Source organism: Urocitellus parryii, chromosome 1 (assembly GCF_045843805.1).
Source record: "Urocitellus parryii isolate mUroPar1 chromosome 1, mUroPar1.hap1, whole genome shotgun sequence".
Lineage (NCBI taxonomy): Eukaryota > Metazoa > Chordata > Mammalia > Rodentia > Sciuridae > Urocitellus > Urocitellus parryii.
This window is the reverse complement of record NC_135531.1, coordinates 76,712,713-76,727,993: the sequence shown is the minus strand read 5'-3', so window position 1 is coordinate 76,727,993 and position 15,281 is coordinate 76,712,713. Positions and strand designations below refer to the sequence as shown.

The window sequence follows — 15,281 nt, the reverse complement described above, 5'->3', positions numbered from 1 at the left end:
GCACTGTAAAAGCTGCCGATGTTACACTATAGTATTTCCTAAGTTTTTTTTTTTTTTAAATTGAGCTTTAGAAATGAACTCTAAACAAAAGAAAGCTCTCCAAACAGAAGTACTACATAAAGTTTTCTAACACAGTTTTATTTTGTACATGAAAAAGTGCTAAATTCTTCATTAATTCCTTATAATGCCTTTCCTTAAGAGCCCGTAACTAATCAGCTTTAATTATCTGACCAATTTATTTTTAAGGAATTCCACATTTTTATAAAAGATGAAAGCCTAGTCAGGAGACTTGCACTCCTAAGAAGGTTGTGGAGAGTGTTTTTCTCTGGAATGCATAATTAAATGAATAGGTTTGATTATTATCAAAGCCATTAATTGATTGTGCCTTGATAAAGCCTCTTCTCACATGTGGTTGCAGTTTTTCAGTAATAAATATTCTTTTTTTTCCTCTTAATTCATGTTTTCTAGGCAAACAGTTTGATCTAAGAATAAATGCTATCAACAATTTGCATTTATTTTTCTAGAAACAAGAATATGAAGAACTCACACAGTCATTTGTTAACATATGTTGTCTTTAGAACATAATGGAACATCACTTAATTTCTAAATTCCAGGGTGGTTCAATTGCTATAAATGTTACATTTTCACCATTCTGCTTTCTGTGTTTGTTCATTTTTTTTTTCCCACTAAGAACCTAACAGAAACTGAGTCAATGTTTTGGTGAGAGCTGTAAACAAAAAAAAAAAAAACATGTTCTATTATTATAAAAAATAATAGTTATAAAAAATAAATGGTGACTCTTGCTGATATCAAACCTTATGGTGTTTTATGTGGGGTTTGTGGGAAAATATGATTTATTGTTAAAATGAAAAGAAAAAATCTAAAAAACAGCAGGTTCATTTATTGATTTTTTCATTAACTTTATTCTTTGCTCATGCAGATGAGAAATTATTTTTCATTTTTAAAAATTATAACTTGAAATTACAGCGTTCTTCAAAGATTTAGATAATAGAACCATTACTGTAGTCAACTAGGGTGCACTATGGGAAATTCTGTCAGATACCAAGCTGCCCTGTATGTGTATATGCAAATAACACACATAAAAATATATACATACAAAATCAGCTGGAGCTATCTGAAATTTCAAAACCATTTTAGTTCTTGTTTCCCACTAATGAAATCTTTTTTATTTCTTACATATATTTATTATGCAGCAACATTAAAGATATTCATTCCATTCTTGAAGTGACAGTTTATGATGAAGATCGGGATCGAAGTGCTGACTTTCTGGGCAAAGTTGCTATACCATTGCTGTCTGTAAGTTTTATTCACCTGACACACTGTTCTGTGTTGCTTTTGCTCAAGGAAAAAAAAAAACAAAAAAAACCCTCAGCTCTATGTCTGTCATTTCTCAACCAAGGTCTGTAATAAGAACACTAAAAATTTTAACATACTCAATTCACGGCCATGTTGAATCCCATGATAGTTAATTTTTCCTGACAGACTTGATCCTGGTAATGAACAGGTACTTGTCAGAATTGCCACAGTTGTTTTGGGTTCTCTGTCAGTTTCAGCAGCTGGGGGTCAAAGGTCACTGAGGGAGTGTATTCAGTGGAGACCGCGAGACAGACGGCTGTCATGTCCTTTTCCCGCAGATTCAAAATGGTGAACAGAAAGCCTACGTCTTGAAAAACAAGCAGCTGACAGGGCCAACAAAGGGGGTCATCTATCTTGAAATAGATGTGATTTTTAATGCTGTAAGTCTTAACTTTGGCTTTTTTGTACTGCTAAAGAGTTCAGTTTCATGAAAGCTTTTGTTCCTGATTTGTAGAGAATTTCTGTCATTCCTCATTTTCTCTAAACCTTGATGTATCCTGGAGAATAGCGCTTCTGCCACTGCCTGGCACACCCACACTTTCTGTTATAGTTGGTGACTGCTGCTGTGGTTGTGCTCTGACCGCTGCCTGCCTGCCTAAGAAAAGGAAGTGCATGCATGTGCAATTGTATACATTTATATTTTATGAGCACAGCAGCCAGGACTTTGAAACTTGAAAAATTATTGAAAATTGAACTGCGTGAAAAACTTGTAAACATTTGTAATATATTAATCCATAACAGACACATATGTTGATGTATAGGTGAAAGCCAGCTTACGAACATTAATACCCAAAGAACAGAAGTACATTGAAGAGGAAAACAGACTCTCTAAACAGGTAAAAAGCAAGGAAAGATTAATCCCTCCGGGAAGACCTGATTATATCTGTAAAACATCTAAGTAAATTCAAATAAATTTTGGAGGTAGGGAGGGGGGAAGATGATGGAATTTTTGGTCATCTACTTATTGAAAATGGCTCGCTCTTTTCTTTCTTTCTCTCTCTTCCTTCCTTTCTTTAAAAGATCAAACCAGGACAATACCAAACTAATACATTCGATGGGGGTGGTCAGAAAGAACAAGGGATACTGTAGGTACTGCATATAATGGATATGTAGTCATGTTTTAGCAAAAGAATGATCTTTTCAAACATGAAATACAATTTGATTGCTATGGAGTGTGCAAATGAGAATGCCAAAAGCTGAGGTTCAAATATGTGTGCAGACCACCCACAGGTATGATGCAGGTGTGTGTAAAGTGAGCCGAATAAAGCTTTTCCCTCTAATCCAGCGAGGGGGCTCCATCTTTTAAGAGGAACCTTCCTGTTAATTAGATTTTAACTATGATCTTTCAGAACTGAACTTGCATTGCCACTTTTAGCTAAGAAAATAGAAATCCAGGAAATTGCACTTTTCTATCATGAAAGACTTTTAAATTAAGCTCAATACCTATCAATTATAATTTTAAATTTGGTTTGATATAAAGTTTTTTAAAAGTGCTACTGAACTACCCCTTTTAACAAAAATACTACACCTAATCAAAGAGCAAAAAATAAACTGTACTTATTATGGCTTTAAAATTTACTGAACTTATTAGCACCTTGAAATATTTGATAATTTTCCATGCCATTAGAAACCTGAAATCATTTTATTTTTAATCTAAGAAATCTACCCAAAACAGTGAGATCTTTGGATATTTAAATATAGTGTATGTGCTACAAATGGAATATCTATCTAAACAGGAATTCAGACTACATTTCTCTACATAGATAAAAATAATAAAATATGTTCTTAAAGGAAGGTGAAACAAATAGGGAGACACTTCGTTTTGCCTAAATGGAATTGCAGTTTTAGCAACGTGTTAAAATTGTTATGCACATACTTGCATCTGTATTTACACACATATACTTTTAGCTGTACAGCCTCAGTGAACTTTACATAGCTACTTCTTTAAAACATCAGACCAGTACTTAAGTATATTTGGAGTAGCAAAATATTAACCTGCAGACATATGATTGTTCTGTTAAGATACCTGTACGTAATTGTTTGAACCATTATATAGCATGTACACTATTTTTTTTTACTGTTGAAATCATGCTATAGTTTTAAATTTAAATTATATCAACTCTCGTATACCGTTCAAATTAAAGATTTTATGGCGCACTTAATTACTATAATATTTTTCCTGATCTCCAAAAGTATGCAAAATAAGAAATGAGAAAATATAGGTTACATTTAAGGTAGGAGAGAGAATGATTCGTTAGTAGAGAACATGTTAGTAAAAAAGGAAGAAATCTTATTTAAAAGGTGAAAATATTTTGTTTTCTATAATAAACAATACTTGACAGGTTTTTCTCTAAGACTAAATAAAAACATTCCAAAGTGTTTAATTCACTTTGAAATATGTTGAAGTTAAGACATTTAATGAATCTTAAAACCACAATAAGATTTAAGAGCTTAAAAATTAATAATTATTCAGTAAATAGCAATTTTTAAATTTGTTAGAATTTTTTTTTCTTGTGAAAAAAGAAATCCAACCTATATGATAGCATTGTTTTTTCAAATATATTTAGCTAAGAACTTGCTCTTACAGGTCAGTTTTTTCCATTTTCTCCAGAAATACATTTTTCTCTTAAACTTGTGAGCCAAATTGCTTGGTATGTTCTTATGGCTTTATTAACTCCCTGAATCCTTTTTAAGTCATAATAAACTTGAAGAATTTTGCAGTATATTTGATCATTTTTTCATCTTTGCAAATTCTAATAATTTTTTCATTTTCCTTACAGCTGCTACTAAGAAACTTTATCAGAACGAAACGCTGTGTCATGGTGCTGGTGAATGCTGCTTACTACGTTAATAGTTGCTTTGACTGGGATTCACCCCCAAGGAGTCTAGCTGCTTTTGTGGTATGATCATTCTGTATTACTTACATTGTTATTCATTAAATTCAGTAATCATAGCTGCATGTTTCTGTGGCTATAGTAACAGTTATGTTGATGTGGCCATTTTAAAACTCCTATTTTAAGACTTGACTGGACAGATTTGCCGTGGGCAGGAACCTGATGGATTGTTCAAGGTCTGAGTCCAAGAATACACCCCCCACCCCAGATTTCCGGAACGCAAGACATCTCAGCCAATGTATAATTTTCCCTGTGACAGTTAAAAAGTAAAATTTTGCATGTTGCATAATTCTAAATCCCAATAAGAGAGCCAAGAAAAGTCCTCAATGTGAAAATAATAATAGTTATAATCTTGACCATCCCCAATTTGATTTTATTCATTCTACAGTCTTTTTCTCCCAAATATGAATATCATTGGCAGTAGAATGGTAGTATGTAATGCTTTAATATGTGAATCAATTGGAAGTGGATGTGACCCATTTAAGAGTATTTTATTACTTCTGAGATTTCCAGTTTTTAAAAAGTCACAAGTGAGAATTCGATGGATCCAAATAGTCCTCTAACAATGTTCATCTTGTAGCCTTTTTGATTATTTAAAAAGTGCTGATGAGACCAATTGGCAAGGCCAGAAAATCCAAAAAGATAATTTCCTCTATGTTTTAGCTGGGATTTTCTGTTCTCACATTATTTTTGCTTATTCAGGATTTCAGTTTGAAGTTTAAGTGGAGTCTGTCTTTTGAAATCCTTTATTTTATTTTCATGTTTGTTAGAATATAAGTACCTTATGTTTCCTTATAGTTGCCAGTTTTGCAAAATACGACTTTATTATGAGGGCTTACAAGAAAACCTTAATTATAGTAACAAATCAACATTTTAGTATTACCATTCAAATGAATGTATGCACATCTGTTTAGTACTTTGAGCTCTGTCCTCCTCTCAGGCCTTCTATGGGACTTTCATTAATGTCTGAGCACATGAACAAAGAGTGTGTATGTCCCTTTGTGTTGTAAGTTACCAGAAAGTTAGGCAGCCTGCTTCCCATAGACATGTTGTTGTCTCTTTAAAGAAAGTGACTGTCATCATCATTAAGTTTTAGAGGGGGGGGGGGACAACAACTCCCTTTCTCAATACTCTTTTAGTAGTCCTCTCACGTAATAAAGATATCGGGGTACTGTAAAACAAACTTTGTTCTGATTTTTCACTAGCATTGAGGCACTTTGATGTTAATGAGAAAAAATGATACTGAGTTTCTATGTATATTTTATATCATTACTTCCAGGTTCTATGAGGCCTTATAACAGCAATAAAATTCTACTGGAAAGGTCATGCTGCCATTTTTGATTCACTCCTTCCAAAGTTATTCTCCATAGCTGTTTGTGAAATTTGAACACAGAAAAGTGTATATATTTATATAATTTGTTCAGAAACATTTGTTTTGAACTCTTGAGCTTTGCTCTGTGTTATGTAAGTCTTCATAAACTTGTGGCTTCTAAAGGACACTCTTGTAAAATATATTCAAGATGGTAGCCCTTTTTCACTTTTTTTTTTTTCTGATTCTGGGAAAAAAAAATAAAAACCAGACACTGAAATTCTGAGAAATTTAGGTACGTGAACATAATATGATTTCATTGTAAGGGGGCAAACTTCACTGGGGAAGAACTATAAAAATCTCTCTCTTCTGGTGGTCGGTTTGTAACAGACAGTCCTATGAAACACCAGCTTAATGCAAGAGGCTTACACAAAAAGCAGAGCAGGCATAACAAATGTAGGAAAAGAGCCTTGGACACTGAGGGTAAGAAAAAAAAAGAGGCTATAAACAATAATGTGAACACACATTAAGAGTATTTTGAGAAGAAACAATAATATTAACAGTTTCATAGGAAAAAAAAAGAAGTGCTAAATTACATTCTGTTGAAGGTGATTTAAACAACAATGAATAACAAAACCAAGCTTTATTTATTTAGACTTCAACTGGGAGCTCCTTGAGAATGGGAACCCTGTGTTTTTCATCCTGGACTCCAGGATCACCTGCAAAATATCTAGAAGTTACTAAGCTCCCTATATAAATGGTTTACTAAATCAATTGACCAATTAATGAACCAATCAATCAATATGAATATTTTTCTTATGTGGAGATAGATAAGGGTTTGATTGAATAAGGCTAGTTATTAAATCAGGATAGTTGCAGCTTAATACTGTTGTAGTAATATTTCTATAGTTTCCATTTGAATTCTAAACTATTCCATAATCCTTTATTAATATAAAACCCCAGATTGAATTCTGATATTAAAAGATTCTTATATAACAAGCGCTGGTATTTATTAAGCACTTACTATGTGCCAAGGAACCACTCTTTACATATTAACACATGAAAATGCCTTCATGTATTAATGAATTTAATATTCCCCAAAACCTTATGATATCATTAGGTACTTAGATACTATTATTTTCCCAGTATACAGAGGCACAGGAAAGTTAATTACTTGCCCAAGGCCATACAGTAGATTTTATTTCTTCTCTAAAAGAGCCTTTAAAATATATACCTTACAATTTTAATAACATAAAGTTCAAAACTGTTGTAAGATTTTTATTCATCTTATAGATATTAAATGATGTGAGTATTTTAAAAATGAAATGTTTCAAAGATCTCATTACCTAACTGGAGCCTTTTTAGGCCAGTTTATTGAAAAGGAGTGCTTTCCATTAGGAGAAGAGTATGAGCAGCACCCCATTGTTACAAACATACTGTTCCTGTCACGCCCTTTTGATGGATCATGGGTCTATTATTATAATATTGGTTCCTCTTGGCCCAGTTTTTCATAAATGCAGCTGCCTCATGGAGCACATGCATTTGTACCATTATACAACTTGGTTTTAGGCCCAGATCAAACTTTATAAAAGCAGGTCTTTTTTTTTTCTATTCTGTTTTACTTTCCTTTTCTAATTTACTCTCTAAAAATATAAGTCAAAATAGAAAAAACATCATTTTAGTGTCCCAGTGACAACGAACGTGGAAAACTCAAGAAATGCAGACTCGGGGCAGCTGCAGTCTGCATAGCACTACCTGTACGCTATGGGGAGGATTCCAAGCCAGCTGATGACAATAGAAACTGAAATTGGTCTGGAAGGGGAGGGAAAAGATAAGCAAATATGTTTCTGGGAATGGCCTTCCTTTGAGCACTATGCAGTGGGTTTTGAATGTTGCTGTGAGTACCGTCTACCTAAGAGCGAACACAGGCATGTGCGTGTAGGCGCTGCTTGTCTCTGGGAATCATCTATCGTAGACTTGGAAATGCCTCATAAATTGGGCCTAATTTTCATCAGGCTTTTGACCAGACATTTGTGTTCTTGTGGATGTCAGTGGGTGCAAAATGGGAAAAAGAAAAGAGAAAAAAGAAAAAGAGTGTACATTCTCTCTTTTCAGTACTGTCATTTCTCACTGTAATGAGCACAAAAATAATTGGACAACTGAGCTATCAGTAAAAGGACACACTTCAGTGTGCGTCAAAGAATTATTTTACAGGACAAACTTTAATCTTTAAATGTGATTGTAGATAATTTGTGGTACCATCTGTCCATTTGGAATTGTTTTAGCCTTTTCTGTCGTTATACAGTAAGTGCCGCTGTGTTTAACATTAACATTTGATATTTTACACATTTAATTTCTGTTCTGCTGTGTGGTCCTTGGGGAATGGAGCGCTAGTGCTACATGAGAGAGACAAAGTATTGATCAGTTAACATTTCAGCTACATTTATGTATGTCGCAAAATTAATGAAAATGCCAGACAAAAATGTCAGAGTGCACAAAAAGGTAGAATTTAAATTTGGTACTTTAATGAAAAGTCTTAAGATGTGCATTATCAAAAATGTCCTCTTGCCTTTAAAGTACAGTTCCTAACAGAATAACTAAAGAGAGACACATATTTTACTTAGAGGAACAATGAACATGAATTATGAAGAGATGTCAATTCCTCAATGTACCTTGTGTTCCAAAGCGGCATGTTTGAATGCTTAACTGTTAGTCATAAAATACATTTGTTTCTGTTAGTACCTGTAGGGCTACTGACTTCAACCCTCTGTCCAGACCAGCCTAGGAGGCAGGCTTCTAACTGAGATTCTCCCTCTAGGTTTTTCTTGGTGTGTATATATGTGTGTGTTTGAGAGAGAGAGAGAGAAAGAGAAAGGTGGGGTGGGGAGACCAAGAATTCCCCCTACAGCAATTCATGGAGGCCACTCTGGTTCATTACTTGTTTCTTTCTGGGTCCTTTTCAAATGGCTGGTTTTCGTTTGCTTCCAGAAAATTTGTGCTCACTTTCATTCAATTCCCATTTTAGTAAAGGATCACACTTGGGACAACAGCCATCCTCAGAAAAGCTGGGCCATTATGCAGGAGGAGAGAAAAACCAGGAATGATGCATGCAAAGAATGACACAAGGCTGCTCTGTGTAACCAAAAAAAAAAAAAAAAAAAGGAGGATGCCCCAGCAAAGGAGGAGGAACTGAGCTTGCAGAGGCAAAGGGAATATAATACAGTGATCTGCAGACAATAGGTACTTAGGGAGGCTTCATTGTGTGCTTCCTGGGTGGAAAGTCTGCTGCTACTAAACAACTTATGGATTTTCCTAAAAGTTATTAAAAACCAAGAGGACATTTTAAATAGCTTCATGACCAAAGACTAAAAAGGGCTCATTGTTTAAAAAGAAGCATCAGTATAAAAACAAAGACAATGTCTACATCCACCTGTAAGTCAAGTCTTACTTCATCTTACTGAATAATGGAACGTAGGATAATTATACTGGTCATATCAAAGATCACTTTATGTTTACAACAGAAATTCCTATTTTTAAAATTTACCAGATATCAGTAATACCACACCAGGAAAATTATGTTTCACATCTATGACGATTTTCAAATTATTTTTATGAGTCTTTTGTTGCTACGATTATTTTTTTAGAGTTAGCAAAAAAATTGGAAATGTGCCAGATATAATTTTTATTACTTTGCCCATGATAGAAAATCAGAAGAACCTCTAAAAATTAAAGAAACAAATACTAAAGAAAAATGATCTATGATTGATGGTTCTATCCTTGTACTCATGAATTTTTCTAAAACTATAAATTTTAACTTCCAAGCCCTTTTGCCCACCTTTTAGCATTTATACCATTATTTAGTAAACAATAGTTAATTTAATTTATATAAGTTTTAAACGATGATAAACATTTCTTTCACAAACGAACAAGGAAAAAACCTGCAGCATCTCATTGATTTAGAAGATCATATATAACCAAAGTTACCTAAAATTACTTTGATAGAGTCAAAAGTGTTGACACCTTTAAGTGTCTAGCGATACATTTTCAGTAAATAAATTATATGCACAATTCACATGGACATTCTGTCATATCAAGTTGATACCCAGAATATACATTTTTCCCAAAATTCATCTCGATTCCAGGGAAGAATTTTTTCAAACAGTGTCCTAAATTACACGACGAGTTATAAATTAGGTTTCCGTAAGCACTGCTTTTCACAAAACATTGCATATAAATTCTTTCAATTACACAAAATCTCCCCTGAAAAGACCATAATTTAGAAGTGAGTTGAGTCTTAAGGTTGATCACTATTAGCTAAAGTCAATTCTGAATCATAGGAAATGCACCTAACCAGATAATAATGTAACAAAACATTTCTCGATCCTTCCTGAGAAGCGATGCTGCAGTTCAGTTTGCATTCCTACTTACATGAATAATTTTTCTTTTGTTTTTGTATTTGTTAGATATACAATGCAGCACTTCTGCAAATCATCCTTCTCTTTAAATGATGCCAAAACCCTTTTTGGCTTATTTTAATAGATGTCATCAAAAGGGCTTTCTGATATTTGGAGGGAGATAGTCACATATGCCAGAGAATCTGATACTCTCCGAAAATCTTGTTCATCCTAAGTTTTATTCTGTATAATCCCAATAACAGGTCAAACATGATTTCTGTGATCTCTGCTCTGCCTACCTCCTTTGTCCTCTATATGGGAAGTCATAGGATGCTAAAATCTGTAAAAGTTTTCTTTTGTGGGTGATTTGGAGAAAATAAAACTGATAACTTTTTCCAAGGTATAAACATGGTTGTGCTATATTATAATCAAAAATAAACCACAAATATTACAATCATAACCATAAGTGTCAGTCAAGTTTTTGTTGCTCGAAAAAACACCTGAGGGAAAGAACTTAATGGAGGAAAGATTTATTTTGGCTCACAGTTTCAGAAATGTCAGTCCATAGTCAATTGGCTCTGTTGTTTCTGGGCCTGTGGTGAGGCAGAACATTACAGTGAGGAGAATATGACAAAGTTACCCACGTCATGGTGACCCGGAAGCAAAAGAGAGGAAGGGGCCAGGGACAAAATATAACCTTCAAGGACATACCCCAGAGAGCCTACATTATCCAACTAGGACCCATCTCCTAAATTTCCACCACCTTCCAATAGCCCATTCGAATATGAACCCATAAATGTTTAATCCATTGATGAGGTTAGAGCCCTATAATACAATCATTTGTCAAAGACCCCACCTCTGAACACTCCTGCCTTGTAGACTGAGTCTTCGACATATAATCTTTTAGGGGACATTTCAGACCCAAACCATAACACTAATGTTGTCATATTGAATCCAAGAATTTTCCTTCTCATGAACCTTATTGGTGCATGCAATGAAGGTTAAGGTGGTGGAGTACACAAATCCTCAGTGTAGTCTTTTTCTTTTTGTATGGGTGTTGCCCTTAAACTACCTCTTTGCGTTACTTATCAGGTAGTTGCAATCCCCAAACCTTCATAAGATGCTATAAATATGTTGTGTGCTCCATATTTTCCAACTGAGTTTGCTAAGGATTAAAAATCATGAAATGAATCAAAGATGTCTGATTCTCTGTCCCCATTTCCTAAGCTTATATTCTTGTCCTCTGAAGGATTTTCTATTTTCTAACTTTGATTTAAATGGTATAGGACACACTAATTGAACAAAATAGCCAACTATTTTCATTTCAGTATATCATTATATAATGAATTTTGCAAAGGAAACCATTTAAAAGAATGAGATAATTATATAATTTATTCTAGTAAAATTTGGTAAAGAGGACTAACTTTTCTGAATCTTTGTAAATTATAACAGAGAGGCAGTCATTAATGTACTTTATTCATTCGGTTCATTCTCCATGTAATTTTATGCACTTTTGTATCAGATAAACAATAAGAAATAGGAATAGAATGCTTTATATCATTTCATTTTTCTATTTTTGAATAGTTTTAAATATAACCTTTGAATTGTGAATATATTTGAGTTCATTTACCGAGTCAGAGGCTAACTTGAAATATTATTAATCTAGTTATTCCTTTTTCTCTCTGCCTATTTCCTTGCCATCATTTTACCATATTTGAACATTATATTAAGAGCTGGGGATATATAGTAGTCTGTCTTTGCCAAAGGTAGGTCTGTGAATAATGACTCTGTTGCATCTGCTACTTTTTTTGTGATGACAGAAATCCAACAATCAACAAGTGATAACAGTAAAGATGATTGTAACAGTCTCAGTGACTGGCTTATAGTGAAATAATGCAGAGAAAATCATAGAACAGCTAAGAAGCAAAGAAAGATGGAAAGCATTCAAAGTGTAAATGTATATTTGGATAAAAACAAAAGTCACCTCTGGCTTTAAGGGAATAAACAGATTTTCGTGACAAAACTTTTATTTAATCTTAAGTCAGATTCCTCAACTTTTTTTGTATTCTGCTACAGAAGAATTTTTCATTTAATTTAATGAAAGAAATTAAATACTAAGGGAATAAGATTTTGTCAGAAAGTAATTCTGGCAGCCCCCACCAAGAACCAATTTCTGTCCCCTGGGGTGTCATATTGCCCCTCCTGAGAATGCATACTCTAAATATCAGGGTTTAATGTAAGATTAACTGTGTTTACTTTCATACTCTTGGTGATAATGTATAATTTGGAATTTCTATCATTTGTATATGATGCAAACCAGTCAAGAGAAAGAGAATTTGTGATTGCTGTAAGAAATCATTGACTACATTGGGGTCCACCATTTCAAGGAAAGAATTTTAGTTTCCTAAAGATGGAAGAATTTGATTTTCCCTCTTATGCAAACCACATAAGGATTTTCTCCTATACCCCAATCCAAAATGGAGAAGTGGGCTGAACCTTAATTCTGGACTAAGTAATATAACATCACAATATTAGTGTTTTATACATACATTGCACTGTTTTTATGAGTAACTGCTAATCTTTTTATTCTTAAATAAATATAATATGTCAAAGTTATAAGAGCATACTTCATTAAGCTTGATTACCTATTAAATCTCCATTGGAAGGGCAGGAAAAGAAAAGGTTATGTAATAGGAAAGCCATTTAAAACAGTTCAAATACGTGTTCTATAGTCTGTTCTGCATATCAAGTTTTTCAGCTCACCACTGGGATAAAAAAAATTTATTATTGCAATTTATCAACAATATGTAAATACATGACTTTTCTATCCCACATCACTATATATAAATAATTCTATGTTATCTATTTTCCATAAATAACATTCTATACAGTTTCTTCAAGCAAATTTTGGACATGTTTTAAACAGAAATCTTTCATCAAGATTTTTTTTTTCCAATGGTACTGGGAATTGAACTCAGGGGTGCTCTACCACTTCAGCTACATTCCCAGCCACTACCCCCACCCCGCCTTTTTAAATTTGAAGTCAGGGTCTTGCAAAGTTGCCCAGGCTGGCCTCAAACTTGCAATCCTCCTGCCTCAGCCTCTCAAATTGCTGGGATTACAGGTGTGCACCACTGAGCCCAGCTTCATTCAGTTTTGTCATAAAACGGTGAATTAAACAGTTTCCCTTCGTCAATCAGAGAAATCATTTATATTAAATTTAAAATCATAGATCACCAAAGATAAATGTAGTACATTAATTATCCACAAATTAATATACTGAATTTGTATAGAGAGGTGTTATATTTTGAAGTGATATTAGTAAAGTGATGGCAGAGAAAAATTACATATTATTCAGATGGCTGAGTTCACTTTTTCTAGGTAGGTAGTGATACTGAAAAGTTTTAAGAGTCAGTGTGTATCTGATTTTTATTTAAATTCCTTTACATAGTTTGGTTTTCCTATTGGAACAGCCTATTGCATACCTCAGCCAGAGGCTGATATTTACAAGACAGACTTTTAACCTGGATTCTACTAACCTGATTGAATGTGCACTGTTTCCTACATTTTTAAGATTCTCAGAGTTTGTGCCTCTTACCACCACTTTATTTCTAAGTCCCATATCTGGTCTGGCTAGTGTACATAAAATGTAACATTTTTCAGACAATCTACTTACATCCAAACAAGATGGAAAAGTCTGTTTTGGAAGACAGTTGCATGAACCTTGGAACACACTTCTTTATGGGGACACCATGGATAATAGCATTGAACCACTCACCAGGCCTACGGATCCCTTCATAGAGTCCTAGCTCTGAAATGGAAGCATCCTATAGAGGAGGAAATGTCAGTGGGATTATGGCTGGGTGCTCAGGATGCCAGGAACACATCTATCCAAATTCTAAGGGCAAAGTCCAGGGCTTTAAAAAGTAAAAGTCATAAGGGATATGAACAATGCATATGAAATCACAGAATGTTACAGCTGGAAGGGAGCTTAGAGATTATTTTACAGGACAGAACAAGTACAAAGAGGTAAAGTAAATGACTTACCAAGACATTAACTCTCCTCCCCCAGTTGCTAGTAATAGAAGTTTCAAGGACAGCAGCAGTGAGAAGAAGGGTGACATTTGTAAGTTGAATTGTCCTCAATTAAGGAAAAGCAGATATTTGACATTGTCCTGTAGAATTCTCAGGGTGTAAAGTTGAACTTGTGAGGCTTTGTGTTTTCTGTTAAGGAACACGATGATGTGGGAAGGCTGGAATTGCCTACTTGATATAGTAAATTAATGCCCACTCTACTTAGTCTTATTTCTGAAGTTTAAGTAATAAGTGTATACCTTTTATTTTGATCATCTTTTCTATTAGTTGCAATCACATTCCAAAAATACCATGCAGAGATGTGTGTATAATAGTAAAAAAAAAAAAAAAACCTCTTAATACTTAATTAGAGCTCACTGTGTGCTTGAGTAAGGTACATTTTAGATTATATATAACATATGTATATATTATATAATTTTGCCTGTAAGTAGTAAAAATGACTTTTTTTCCAAAAGCAAATGTCAATTCATTAAGAATATATTTCCCAGGTTTCAAACATATTTTTACTGAGTTGTTTACGTAGCTTAAACTCTATTGATCCACTTTGATTTAATGGTAGCTAAAATGACTTTTACATGGCCTAAATTTCCATTAGATTAAATAAATGCCTGGGGAAAGTAAATGTATTTTAATCATTTAGAAAAACTGGTGACCCAACTTCATTGTACTTCTGTCTTCCTAAATTTTCTTTTTTTATTAATTTTTATTTATTTTAATTAGTTATACATGACAGTACTTTGATATATCATACATGGATGGGATATAATTTCTCATTTTTCTGAGTGTACATGTTGTAGAATCTATATTTTCTTTAAAATTATATACATCCAAATTATTCCAGCATAAAATTAAACAACATGATGCAATAGTATATTATTTTATGAAGTAGTGCAGTATTGAAACAACAATTAGATACTATTTGAATTTGTAGGGTGTTGCCCACTTTGTTATATCGACTTTGTGAGGCATAGTTATAAACTTGGTGCGCCAATTTATTGCTATTGGAGTTACTGGAGTGAAGAAAGCTAAATTAAATCATCTGAATGAAATTCTGTGAAGCAGGAGAGGGCCTGTGGATAATTTAGATTTGAATAACATGATCACAACAACATAGAGTTTTTTTTTTCCTGAAAGCTATAGTCTTTCAAGAATTTTATCAAAATGATGTAAATTTAATGTAAAGTTATTGATGAAAAAAGTATTCTCTACTGG

General features: G+C 33.6%; 1 protein-coding gene across 4 annotated transcripts in view; it reads left to right on the top strand.

The window, feature by feature from the left end:
* Positions 1-15,281, top strand: part of Mctp1 (multiple C2 and transmembrane domain containing 1) — a 516,302-nt gene that overhangs the window by 354,642 nt on the left and 146,379 nt on the right. For all 4 annotated transcript variants that reach the window (XM_077796266.1, XM_077796264.1, XM_077796263.1 and 1 more), the window contains 4 exons: positions 1,215-1,317; positions 1,656-1,757; positions 2,139-2,213; positions 4,158-4,277. In XM_077796266.1, the coding sequence (XP_077652392.1) occupies positions 1,215-1,317; positions 1,656-1,757; positions 2,139-2,213; positions 4,158-4,277 (400 nt within the window). The remainder of the gene's footprint in view (positions 1-1,214; positions 1,318-1,655; positions 1,758-2,138; positions 2,214-4,157; positions 4,278-15,281) is intronic.